The sequence below is a fragment of the Oncorhynchus keta genome, chromosome 32 (genome assembly GCF_023373465.1).
Source record: "Oncorhynchus keta strain PuntledgeMale-10-30-2019 chromosome 32, Oket_V2, whole genome shotgun sequence".
Taxonomy (NCBI): domain Eukaryota; kingdom Metazoa; phylum Chordata; class Actinopteri; order Salmoniformes; family Salmonidae; genus Oncorhynchus; species Oncorhynchus keta.
In genome coordinates this window covers 5,221,068-5,235,061 of record NC_068452.1, presented here as the reverse complement: position 1 = coordinate 5,235,061, position 13,994 = coordinate 5,221,068, and the positions used below count along the sequence as shown (strand labels likewise).

Below are 13,994 nucleotides of genomic sequence, written 5' to 3'. Positions count from 1 at the left end.
ATTGACATATTCAGTCACCATAACTGTGTTTCACTTTGAGAAATGTTTTTTTTTTTTCAGGAGATGAAATTGTGGGTGCCACAATCAACTTTGACCAACTGTCGAAAGACGATGTGTTGAAAATACTGAGGTTGATGGATGATAATGGATTTGATGAGAAGGTTCAAGTTCTGACAAAAAATAATTTGCGCAAGAGTATGGGGACCTTGGACAGCATCAAAGCACCAGAGGAGGTTTGTGGAATACATTTACAGTCAAACAGAATTAGCTGAATAACAAATTAAGTCAATTTTCAAAAGGTTGTTAGATCAATTATATCTATTGTTATTGGATAGCTTTCTCTTTGCAGATGTTGAAGGATTCCTATAACAGACTCAATGCCAAAATAAAGAGGTTCATGAAGGAGGACAGCTCTGGACAACCTACAGCTTCTGGGGAAAGATGCTCTCCTAACGCGCAGGTACCTAGACCTCTCTGGGCCAAGCCTGATGTCAGAGGAACAGACTCTACAGTGACTCTCAATAATCCTGGTGGAGAACTTTCGTTGCCTAATACCAACATGAATACAAGGGATCTCTTCCTAGCTCAATTGAATGGGTCTATAGAGGCTGATCCTGATGTCAATATCTCCAATTTACCTTCAGTAGACCTTAAAGGTTCCAAAATAGATCTAGAATTGCCAAATTCAGACATTGGCATCCCATCTGGGAAGATCAAAACACCAAGTCTTGGTATGCCTGACTTTGCTATATCTGGACCAAGATTTAGGAATCCAGACCTGGACCTCTCAGTGGATGAGATGTGTGTATCAGATATCAGTTTGCCTGACCTCAATAGTCCAGATATTGACATACCCCCAGGTAAATTCAAACTAACGAAACCACATGCAGAACTCAAAGCTTCTGATTTTGATGTGAATGCCCCCTCTGGTAAACTGAAGATGCCCAAATTTGATAATGATGTAAAAACACCAAAGCTACTTCTCAAAGCTCCCAAGATAAAAGGTGGACTTGATGCACCTGACTTGGACTTACCCAAAGTCGACCTGAAATCACCTAAATTAAATGTAAACACTCCAGATATTGACATTGATTCACCCACAGGGAAATTGAAAATGCCCAACTTGAAAATGTCAACATTTGGAATGAAGGGACCACATATTGACAAACATGGAGATATAGAGGGACCAAACCTGAACTTGTCATCTCCCCAACTCAAGGGTCCCAAAGCAGACCTCAACATTCCAGATGCTGATATTGGCCGCCCATCAGGAAAATTCAAAATGCCAACTTTCAAGATGCCAGATTTAGGTTCCTCTGGACCAAAGGTTAAGGGGTCTGACTTTGATCTTTCAGCCCCCAAGTTTAAAGCTGGGATTGATTCCCCTAACATGGATTTACCAGACATGGACCTCAAAGCCCCTAAATTAGATGTAAACACTCCAGATATTGACATTGATTCACCCACAGGGAAATTGAAAATGCCCAAATTGAAAATGTCAACATTTGGAATGAAGGGGCCACATATTGACAAAGATGGAGACATTGAAGGACCAGACCTGAACTTGTCATCTCCCCAACTCAAGGGTTCCAAATTAGACCTCAACATTCCAGATGCTGATATTGGCCACCCATCAGGAAAATTCAAAATGGCAACTATCAAGATGCCACATTTAGGTTCCTCTGGACCAAAGGTTAAGGGGCCTGGCTTTGATCTTTCAGCCCCCAAGTTTAAAGCTGGGATTGATGCCCCTGACATGGATTTACCAGACATGGACCTCAAAGCCCCTAAATTAGATTTAAACACTCCAGATATTGACATTGATTCACCCACAGGGAAATTGAAAATTCCCAAATTGAAAATGTCAACATTTGGAATGAAGGGGCCACATATTGACAAACATGGAGATATAGAGGGACCAGACCTGAACTTGTCATCTCCCAAACTCAAGGGTCCCAAAGCAGAACTCAACATTCCAGATGCTGATATTGGCCGCCCATCAGGAAAATTCAAAATGCCAACTTTCAAGATGCCACATTTAGGTTCCTCTGGACCAAAGGTTAAGGGGTCTGGCTTGGATCTTTCAGCCCCCAAGTTTAAAGCTGGGATTGATGCCCCTGACATGGATTTACCAGACATGGACCTCAAAGCCCCTAACTTAGATGTAATCACTCCAGATATTGACATTGATTCACCCACAGGGAAATTGAAAATTCCCAAATTGAAAATGTCAACATTTGGAATGAAGGGGCCACATATTGACAAACATGGAGATATAGAGGGACCAGACCTGAACTTGTCATCTCCCAAACTCAAGGGTTCCAAATTAGACCTCAACATTCCAGATGCTGATATTGGCCATCCATCAGGAAAATTCAAAATGCCAACTTTCAAGATGCCACATTTAGGTTCCTCTGGACCAAAGGTTAAGGGGCCTGACTTTGATCTTTCAGCCCCCAAGTTTAAAGCTGGGATTGATGCCCCTAACATGGATTTACCAGACATGGACCTCAAAGCCCCTAAATTAGATGTAAACACTCCAGATATTGACATTGATTCACCCACAGGGAAATTGAAAATGCCCAAACTGAAAATGTCAACATTTGGAATGAAGGGGCCACATATTGACAAATATGGAGGCATAGAAGGACCAGACCTGAACTTGTCATCTCCCCAACTCAAGGGTTCCAAATTAGACCTCAACATTCCAGATGCTGATATTGGCCGCCCATCAGGAAAATTCAAAATGCCAACTTTCAAGATGCTAGATTTAGGTTTCTCTGGACCAAAAGTTAAGGGGCCTGACTTGGATCTTTCAGCCCCCAAGTTGAAAGGGGGAATCAGTCCCCTAGATCTGAATCTGCCAGATCTCAAAGGCCCCAAACTAGGCCTAAATGCACCAGATGTAAACTGTAATATGCCCTCAGGTAAAATCAAAGTTCCTACATTGAAGAAACCAAAGGTTGATCTGAATGCTCCTGATCTGGACATTGATGGCCCCTCTGGTAAACTGAAAATGCCCAAATTTGGGCTGTCTGGTAAAATGCCAAAATCCACAAAACTTAATCTCAAAGCCCCAAAGCTAAAGGGGGGAATTGATTCCCCAGACTTGAATTTACCAGATGCTGACCTCAAAGCCCCTAAACTAGATAGAAATTCCCCCGATCTTGACATCAATGCATCCTCTGGGAAATTCAAAATGCCCAAATTCAAAATGTCTAAATTCAGAGGCCTAAAAAGACCAGATGTTGACATTGATGGAGACTTAGAGGGTGCAGATATAGATATCAATGCCCCCACAGCTAACCTCAAAGGTCCCAAAACAGGTCTAAAAATGCCAGATTTGAAGATGCCTGATTTCAGGCTATCTGGGCACAATGTAGATAAACCGAACTATGACTTACCTGATATTGATCTCTCAGCCCCAAAGCTAAAGGGAGGTATCAATCCCCCAGATTTGAAACTACCTAAAGGTAAAATCAAAGGACTAAAACTAGACCTCAATGATCCAGATTTGGATGTTGACGCTCCCTCAGGAAAACTGAAAATGCCCAAATTTGGACACTCAGGCACTATGCCAAAAGGACCAAATGTGGACATAAATGCAGGTGCAAAATCACCAAAGTTCAGTCTAAATATGCCAAAGATAAAAGCTGGGATTGATGCACCTGACATGGATTTACCAGACATGGACCTCAAAGCCTCTAAATTAGATGTAAACACTCCAGATATTGACATTGATTCACCCACAGGGAAATTCAAAATGCCGAATTTGAAAATGCCTACATTTGGAATGAAGGGGCCACACATTGACAAAGTTGGAGATATAGAGGGACCAGACCTGAAGTTGTCATCTCCCAAACTCAAGGGTCCCAAAGCAGACCTCAACATTCCAGATGCTGATATTGGCAGTCCATCAGGAAAGTTCAAAATGCCAACTTTCAAGATGCCAGATTTAGGTTCCTCTGGACCAAAGGTTAAGGGGACTGACTTGGATCTTTCAGCCCCCAAGTTGAAAGGGGGAATCAGTCCCCTAGATCTGAATCTGCCAGATCTCAAAGGCCCCAAACTAGGCCTAAATGCACCAGATGTAAACTGTAATATGCCCTCAGGTAAAATCAAAGTTCCTACATTGAAGAAACCAAAGGTTGATCTGAATGCTCCTGATCTGGACATTGATGGCCCCTCTGGTAAACTGAAAATGCCCAAATTTGGGCTGTCTGGTAAAATGCCAAAATCCACAAAACTTAATCTCAAAGCCCCAAAGATAAAGGGGGGAATTGATTCCCCAGACATGAATTTACCAGATGCTGACCTCAAAGCCCCTAAACTAGATGGAAATGCCCCCGATTTTGACATCAATGCACCTTCTGGGAAATTGCAAATGCCCAAATTGAAAATGCATAAATTCAGAGGCCTAAAGGGACCAGATGTTGACATAGATGGAGACTTAGAGGGCCCAGATATAGATATCAATTCCCCCACAGCTAACCTCAAAGATCCCAAAACAGGTCTAAAAATGCCTGATTTGAAGATGCCTGATTTCAGGCTATCTGGCCCTTATGTAGATAAACCTGACCATGATTTACCTGATATTGACTTCTCAGCCCCAAAGCTAAAAGGGGGCATCAATCCCCCAGATTTGAGACTACCTAAGGGTCATCTCAAAGGGCCCAAATTAGATCTCAATGCTCAAGATTTTGATGTTGATGCTCCATCTGGTAAACTGAAAATGCCCAAATTTGGGCTTTCAAGTACAATGCCAAAAGGACCAAATGTGGACATAAATGCAGGTGCGAAATCACCAAAGTTCAGTCTACAAATGCCAAAGAATAAAGGTGGGATTGATGCCCCTGGTGTGGATCTACCAGACATTGACCTCAAAGCCCCTAAATTAGATGTAAACACTCCAGATATAGACATTCATTCGCCCACAGGGAAATTCAAAATGCCCAATCTGAAAATGCCTAAATTTGGAATGAAAGGACCAAATATTGATCTAGATGGAGATATAGAGGGACCAGACTTGAATTTGTCATCTCCCAAACTCAAGGGTCCCAAAGCAGACCTCAACATTCCAGATGCTGATATTGACAGTCCATCAGGAAAATTCAAAATGCCAACTTTCAAGATGCCAGATTTAGGTTTATCTGGACCAAAGTTTAAGGGGCCCGACTTAGATCTTTCAGCCCCCACGTTTAAAGGGGGAATTAGTCACCCAGATTTGGATCTGCCAGATGTTGCCCTCAAAGGTCCCAAACTAGACCTCAATGCACCAGATGTGAACTTTAATATGCCCTCAGGTAAAGTCAAAGTACCTACATTGAAGAATACAAAGGTTGATCTGAATGCTCCTGATATGGACATCGATGGCCCCTCTGGTCACCTGAAAATGCCCACATTCTTGCTGCCTGGTACAATGTCAAAATCCCCAGTCTTGAGGCTCAAAGCTTCAAACATTAAGGGGGAATTGATGTTCCAGACATGCATTTACCAGATGCTGACCTCAAAGCCCCTGAACTAGATGTGAATGCCCCAGATCTTGACATCAATGAACCCTCTGGGAAATTCAAAATGCCCAAATATAAAATGCTTAAATTCAGAGACCTAAAGAGACCAGATGTTGACATTGTTGGAAACTTAGACGGCCCAGATATAGATATAAATTCCCCCACAGCTAACCTCAAAGGTCCCAAAACAGGTCTAAAAATTCCAGATTTGAAGATGCCTGATTTTGGGCTATCTGGGCCAAATGTAGATGAATCTGACTATGACTTACCTGATATTGACCTCTCAGCCCCAAAGCTAAAAGGGGGAATCAGTCCCCCGGATTTGAGAATATCTAAGGGTCATCTCAAAAGCCCAAACTAGACCTCAATGCTCCAGATATGCCCTCAGGTAGATTCAGAGTTCCAACCATAGAGAGGCCAAATGGTAGCATCAAAGCCCCAGATTTTGACATAAACACTCCTACATTCAAAATGCCTACATTTGGGTTGTCTACACCAAAATGACCAGCTCATGATATCAGTGCTGACCTAGGTTAAATTGTCAAAGATGAAAGGTGGGATTGGTTCACCAGATCTGGACCTACCTACAATTAACTTAAAAGCCCCTAACATAGATTTAAACACTCCAGATATTAACATTGGCTCACCGTCTTGGAAATTCAAAATTCCTCACCTCAAATGCCTAAATGCGGGCCTTTCTGGTCTGAAAGGTCCAGATGCTGGAATAGATGGAGACATTGAGGGACCGGACCTGAGCTTGTCAACCCTGAAGGTAAACACAGGGATTGGTAGTCCAGATTTAGACATAAATGTTCCCTCTGGTAACCTCAAAGGCCCCCAAGCTGATCTCAATTTGCCAGACAGTAACGTTGCTATACAATCTCGAAAATTCAAACTGCCGTTGTTAAAATTGCCTCAGTTTGGAAGTCCCAATTGAAGAGCAGTATCAGCTATTGACTTTATGAAAACAAATGACATTTCTCCTCCAAAAGCTAAAGTGGATTTAAAAGCACCAGACTTGAAAGTTAGTCACCCAGATGTCAGCCTGAGCTTACCCAAAGCTGATATCAGAGGCCCAGAATACAAAGTGTCATCCCATAGTAAACGCAGATCTGATATCCCAGGTAGAGCGCATATAAAAGATTTTGAATGCCAGGTGGAGTATATATAAAAGTCCCTGTTGGGAAGTCTAGGAAGGTCAAAGGTATGGCTAGTTATCCCATTGCAGATATTGACTTGCCAAAAGTTGATTACCAAGTGTTTGGTGTGGATCTCAAAGGTTCAGACCTTAACCTTGACGACCTCACAGTGAAATTCTAAATTCCCAAATCCAAGACTTCTAAATTGGGTAGTTATACAAGAATACCAGATATAGACTCAAGTCTTTCCAGTATTAACACCTCAATCCCTATATTCCCACCCCAAAGTGTGGATTAGTGGTTTCACAGACAGATTTTAATTTGAGAAGAACTGACCTCAAGGGCAATAAGCAATCTGAAAGCCCCAACTGGTGAAACCGGCAGATAAAAAGAAAAGTCCGAAACAGTTTAAAATTGTAGTTTGTGACCAATTTGACTCATGGTTCAAACCCCCAAATTTCTGAAGATCAATCATATTTAATCGCTGTACAGTATTTCCCAAACATGTCAAAGGGGATGTACCAGACGGAACTGGGAGCCTGAGAAATCGGCACAAGGAAGAGTCAAACCATAGATCTCAAACACTCAGATGTCTCGATTTCAGTGCATCAAATGTGGACCTTGAAGTTCCAGAAGATGAGAACTTAAAAGGGTCAAAGCTTACAAAGCTTAAATAGCATTCAGACAACCGACTAAATTTAATTTTAGGCTTCTTTGAATCACAATCTTCTGTTGAAACATAATGCAGAAAACTTCTGTTACTAGCACTTATTTGTACTTTTTATGTAAATTGATTGGTGTTTGTTATGAACATGTTGAAAATGTATGTGTAAAGGGTTCTCATTTTGTCTTTGGTTTTACAAAATGGATGAAAAGCTATTTGAAAATGTGTTTTTACTGTACACTTGCTGTTTTACAATCATTTGTTTTATCTTTATATTAATGTATTAACAGTAGGCCTTATTTTCCATATTTTTGCATTTGAAATAACCTCTGGAAAATGAATTCTGTCAAGTATGATAAAACATTTAACTCAACTGCTATTTTTGTAGAACTATTTCTTTATTCGTTTGATTTAAAAAAATTATAGTATTGCTTCACCTATTAGAGATCTTCACCTCCGCACCGCTCGGTGGTAGTCTTATCACGCTTGACTTTACACAATATAAACGTCATCAGTACAGTATCTTTTGCACCACCTCACAACCTTTCTGGTATTTCATTCCAAATAATGTGTTTAATAAATTGGGAGGTCTTCAATTTGTACTGAAATGTAATTATATTCCTGAAAGATTACCCGCTAAATTGGCTAGGTTTCCCCAACAAGCTTAATCAAATCAAATCAAACTTTATTTGTCATAAGCGCCGAATACAACAAGTGTAGACATTACCGTGAAATGCTTACTTTACAAGCCCTTAACCAACAGTGCAGTTCAAGAAGAGTTAAGAAAATATTTACCAAATAAACTAAAGTAAAAAAGTAACACATTAACATAAAAATAACGAGGCTAATCGTAAACTGGTACTTCCTGCTTTAGTTTTTGCTTGAAAGCAGGAATCATGAGGATATAATTCTGGTCAGATTTGCCAAATGGAGGGTGCGGAAGAGCTTTGTATGCATCTCTGTGTGTGGAGTAAATGTGGTCTAGAGTTGTTTTTCCTCTGGTTGCACATGTGACATGCTGGTAAAAATTTGGTAAAACTGATTTGTTTGCCTGCATTAAAGTCCCCGGCCACTAGGAGAACCGCTTCTGGGTGAGCATTTTCTTGTTTGCTTATGGCCTTATAGAGTTGGTTGAGTGCGGTCTTACTGCCAGATTCGGTCTGTGGTGGGAAATAGACGAATAATATAGATGAGAACTCTCTTGGTAGAAAGTGTGGTCTACAGCTTATCATAAGGTACTCTACCTCAGGCGAGCAATACCTTGAGACTTCTTTAATATTAGACAACGCGCACCAGCTGTTATTGACAAAAAGACACACACTCCCACCCCTCGTCTTACCAGACGTAGCTTCTCTGTTCTGCCGGAGCATGGAAAATCCCACCAGCTCTATATTATCCATGTCGTCGCTCAGCCACGACTCGTGAAACATAAGATATTACAGTTCTTCATGTCCCGTTGGTAGGATAATCGTAATTGTAGGTCATCAATTTTATTTTCCAATGATTGCATATTAGCAAGTAGAATGGATGGCACTGGGAGTTTACTCGCTTGCCTACGGATTCTCAGAAGGTAGCCCGATCAGCGTCCTCTTTTCCTCCGTCTTTTCTTCAAGCAAATTATGGGGATTTGGGCCTGTTCCCGGGAGAGACGGACTTGTTAAAGGAAAAAGGTTCTTCCCATTCGTGGTGAGTAATCGCTGTTCTGATGTCCAGAAGTTATTTTCGGTCAAAAGAGATGGTAGCAGCAACGTTACGTACAAAATAACTTTACCTCCCTTATCTCACCTCACTTGCTCACATTGTATATATATTTGTATATATTTTTCTACTGTATTATTGACTGTATGTTTTACTCCATGTGTAACTCTGTGTTGTTGTATGTGTCGAACTGCTTGGCTTTATCTTGGCCAGGTCGCAATTGTAATGGAGAACTTGTTCTCAACTTGCTTACCTGGTTAAATAAAGGTGAAATAAAAAAATAAAAAAGTTACAAATAACGCAAACAAACTAACAAAATAGCACAATTGGTTAGGAGTATGTAAAACGTCAGCCATCCTCTTCCGCGCCATCTTAATGTTGTCACTTCTGCTCTGCTTCTGCTTTGTGATCAAAGCCATTCCCAGAGAGTTTATTTCTGTGATCAAAGCCATTCCGAGAGTTTATTTTTGTGATCAAAGCCATTCCCAGAGAGAGTTTATTTCTGTGATAAAAGCCATTCCCAGAGAGTTTATTTCTGTGATCAAAGCCATTCCCTGAGAGAGTTTATTTCTGTGATCAAAGCCATTCCCAGAGAGAGTTTATTTCTGTGATCAAAGCTATTCCCAGAGAGAGTTTATTTCTGTGATCAAAGCCATTCCGAGATAATTTATTTCTGTGATCAAAGCCATTCCCAGAGAGAGTTTATTTCTGTGATCAAAGCCATTCCCAGAGAGAGAGTTTATTTCTGTGATCGAAGCCATTCCCAGAGAGAGTTTATTTCTGTGATAAAAGCCATTCCCAGAGAGAGTTTATTTCTGTGATCAAAGCCATTCCGAGAGAATTTATTTCTGTGATCAAAGCCATTCCCAGAGAGAGTTTATTTCTGTGATCAAAGCCATTCCCTGAGAGAGTTTATTTCTGTGATCAAAGCCATTCCCTGAGAGAGTTTATTTCTGTGATCAAAGCCATTCCCTGAGAGAGTTTATTTCTGTGATCAAAGCCATTCCGAGAGAATTTATTTCTGTGATCAAAGCCATTCCCAGAGAGAGTTTATTTCTGTGATCAAAGCCATTCCCAGAGAGAGTTTATTTCTGTGATCAAAGCTATTCCCAGAGAGAGTTTATTTCTGTGATCAAAGCCATTCCGAGATAATTTATTTCTGTGATCAAAGCCATTCCCAGAGAGAGTTTATTTCTGTGATCAAAGCCATTCCCAGAGAGAGAGTTTATTTCTGTGATCAAAGCCATTCCCAGAGAGAGTTTATTTCTGTGATAAAAGCCATTCCCAGAGAGAGTTTATTTCTGTGATCAAAGCCATTCCCAGAGAGAGTTTATTTCTGTGATCAAAGCCATTCCCAGAGAGAGTTTATTTCTGTGATCTAACTACACTAATGAAAACTCATCTTAGCTTTGGTGATGATCACAGAGCTTATCCAGGACTTAGTTTGGAAGGTGTGGGCTTACTTGAAAAATCTTGTTGTAACAAAGACATAAGTTAAATTTTCCATTCACGGAATCAACTTACGCCTAGAGGAATATTTTTGGTGGGAACATGCTTATTCCTGACATTGCCTGGAAAAAAGCTTGGTTGATGCCTTACCAATATTGTATACCAAACAAATGTAAGGAAGTGCACTTTAAGATTCTACATAATATATATCCATGTAATTCTATGTTGTCCAAATGTGTGGCTGTTGATGATATCTGCGTTTTCTGTGAAAAAGGTGAAAATCTGATTCACTTGTTCTATGAATGTATATCTGTGATAGATTTTTGGGGGAAACCTTGCAGAATACTTATTTACCTTTTTGAACATGACTTATGTTTTTGTCATGAAGGATATAATATGTTACTATTGCAATGATAACAAGACCCTTGAAATGATTGTGATTTTTTAAATTCTTGTTGCCAAATACTTCATACGTAAACAAAAATTCCAGAATTCTATGCCAAAATATTTTTGATTGAATTAAATCATCTTGTTAAGACATTAACCCTAGTGAATAACAAAAATCATAAAATCTTCCTGAATCATTATAATGAGATTTTTTCAGAGTGAATACAATTGCACTAGAATTGTCGTTCTTTTTTACAATTATTTTGTATATATATTATTTTTTTGTATGTATTTAGTAATTTCTTGTTAATATCTGTTTTTTTTTCTTTGACATGATTGATGTAGGGATGAAAGTTAATGATCATTTTTTATTATGAATAAATAAACAAAAAGAAAAAATATTTAAAAACACATTTTTTTAAAAAGACACACGACCTTTCTGATTTTGAAACTGGAAAATACATGTTTGTTTAGAAATATGATCTGTGTAATGCGGTTTTAAAGAAATTGCACGTATTTGATTGTCTTAATTGCGCTTACAGAAATGTGTTGTTGCTATATCAGTTAACGTTGCTGTTAGGATTGTGTATTGGAGGAAAATTAGGTGCAGGAGAGCAGAGTGTAGTGAACAGCCACACTTTTTTTTTATTTCCGGTCAAAATGACAGCACACAGTAACATAAAATGTGCCCAAAACACAGAACATAGACAAAAAGTAACGTGCGTAACAATATCCACAATATCCACACACCTTGCCTGACGAGGATTCAGTCTCCTAGCTGGCCAGTTGTACTCCAGGTTGCGGTGGTCAATCCAGATGAGGAAAGGGTGTTTAGCCCCTCAAGCCAATGTCTCCACGCCTTCAAAGCCTTAACTACAGTCAACAGCTCCCGGTCCCCCACATCATAGTTCCGCTCCGCCGGGCTGAGCTTCTTCGAGAAGAAAGCACAGGGGCGGAGCTTTGGTGGCGTGCCCGAGCACTGAGAGAGCACAGCTCCTATCCTAGCCTCTGACGCGTCCACCTCCACTATGAATACCAAAGAGGGATCCGGATGGGCCAGCACGGGAGCCGAGGTAAACAGAGCTCTCAGCTGCCCAAAAGCCCTGTCCGCCTCAACCGACCACTGCAGACGTACAGGACCCCCCTTCAGCAGTGAGTTAATGGGAGCAGCCACCTGGCCAAAACCCTGGATAAATCTCCGGTAGTAATTGGCCAACCCTGAAAATCGCTGCACCTCCTTTACCGTGGTGGGAGTCGGCCAATTACTCACGGCTGCTATGCGGTCACTCTCCATCTCCACCCCTGATGTGGAAATGCAATACCCTAGGAAGGAGACGGACAGGCATTTCTCAGCCTTGATGTACAGGTCATGTTCCAACAGTCGGCACGTGTAGCGGAGTATATCAGAATGTCATCGATATACACCACTACACCCTGCCCATGCAGGTCCCTGAAAATCCTGTCTACGAAGGATTAGAAGACTGATGGAGAATTCATCAACCCGTACGGCATGACGATGCCCTAAGGTGGTACTAAACGCTGTCTTCCACACGTCTCCCTCTCGGATACGCACCAGATTGTACGCACTCCTGAGATCCAGTTTAGTGAAGAAGCGCACCCCGTGCATTGACTCAATCGCCGTGGCGACAAGATAACTGTACCTCACCGTGATTTGATTGAGACCTCCATAATCAATGCACGGGGGCAGACCTCCATCCTTCTTCTTCACAAAAAAAAACCAGAGGAGGGGGGGAAGTGGAGGACCGAATGTACCCCTGACGCAGGGATTCTGAGACATATGTCTCCATAGCCACCGTCTCCGTTTGCGACAGGGGGTACACATGACTCCTGGGAAGTGCAGCGTCTACCAGGAGATTTATCCCACAATCCTTCTTACAGAAGGCGAGAACCAAATCGGCATATTCTGGGGGAATGTGCACGGTGGAGACCTGGTCTGGACTTTCCACCGTGGTAGCACCAATCGAAACCCCTACACACCTCCCTGAGCACATTCGCGACCACCCCGTGAGAGCCCTCTGTTGCCAGGAAATGGTGGGGTCATGACGAGCCAACCAGGGAAGGCCTAGTACCACTGGAAACGCAGGAGAGTCAATGAGAAAGAGACTGATTTTCTCATTCTGACCCCCCTGTGTCTCCATGTCCGTGGCCTCCCTGATTAGCCCGGACCCTAATGGTCGACTATCCAGAGCGTGAACCAGAAAAGGTCTATCCATAGGAATAATGGGGATCCCTAAACTAAGTGCTAACGCTCTGTCAATAAAATTCCCAGCTGCGCCTGAATCGACGAGCGCCATATGCTGGGAATGTGGGGAGAACTCAGGGAAACAAACAGGTACAAACAGGTGGACAACAGAGGACTCTGGATGAGAGTGGTGCATACACACCTGGGGTGACGTCAGAGTGTCCTGCCTGCTGCCTCGACTACCAGAGGGACCAACCCGGCACCGACCAGCAGTGTGCCCTCTGCGGCCACAGATGATGCATGTGAAGGCCCCTCCTCCAGCCTCCCTACGCGCAGCCCTTCCCAACACCATGAGCACCGGAGCGGAAGTGCTGGGAGGTGGAACTGACAGAGCCCCCTCAGGACGTCCACGGATGACCAGCAGGTTATCCAACCTGATGGACATATCCACCAGTTGGTCAAAGGTAGTGGTGGCATCCCTGCAGGCCAACTCCCGTCGGACGTCCTCACGTAAGCTGCATCGATAGTGGTCGATGAGGGCCCTGTCGTTCCATCCTGCTCCAGCGGCCAAGGTCCGGAACTCCAGCGCGAAATCCTGTGCGCTCCTCGTCCCCTGCCTCTTTGCGGCATTCACCCGCAGCTCTACCTTCGGGCGGTTGGTCAAAGACGGCCCAGAAACGGCGGGTAAACTCCTCGAAGTGGTCCAACGCCGAGTCTTCCTCTCCCCACGCGGCGTTTGCCCACTCCAGAGCTCTCCCCGACAGGCATGAGACGAGGGCGGATACTCTCTCCCTTCCTGAGGGAGCTGGGTGAACAGTGGCCAGGTATAGGTCCAGTTGGAAAAAGGAACCCCTGGCACTGTGCGGCCGTCCCATCCTACTCCCTGGGAAGGGAGAGAAGTATTCCACTGGAGCTGGATCCGGGCGGGACGGGTAGAGATAACC

General features: G+C 42.6%; 1 protein-coding gene across 1 annotated transcript in view; it reads left to right on the top strand.

Annotated features, from left to right (window-relative positions):
* Nucleotides 1–13,994, top strand: part of LOC118365709 (neuroblast differentiation-associated protein AHNAK-like) — a 39,199-nt gene that overhangs the window by 2,526 nt on the left and 22,679 nt on the right. Inside the window, exons 4-7 of the mRNA XM_052490158.1 lie at nucleotides 61–233; nucleotides 350–5,521; nucleotides 13,344–13,560; nucleotides 13,691–13,859. Coding sequence (XP_052346118.1) covers nucleotides 61–233; nucleotides 350–5,521; nucleotides 13,344–13,560; nucleotides 13,691–13,859 — 5,731 coding nt within the window. The remainder of the gene's footprint in view (nucleotides 1–60; nucleotides 234–349; nucleotides 5,522–13,343; nucleotides 13,561–13,690; nucleotides 13,860–13,994) is intronic.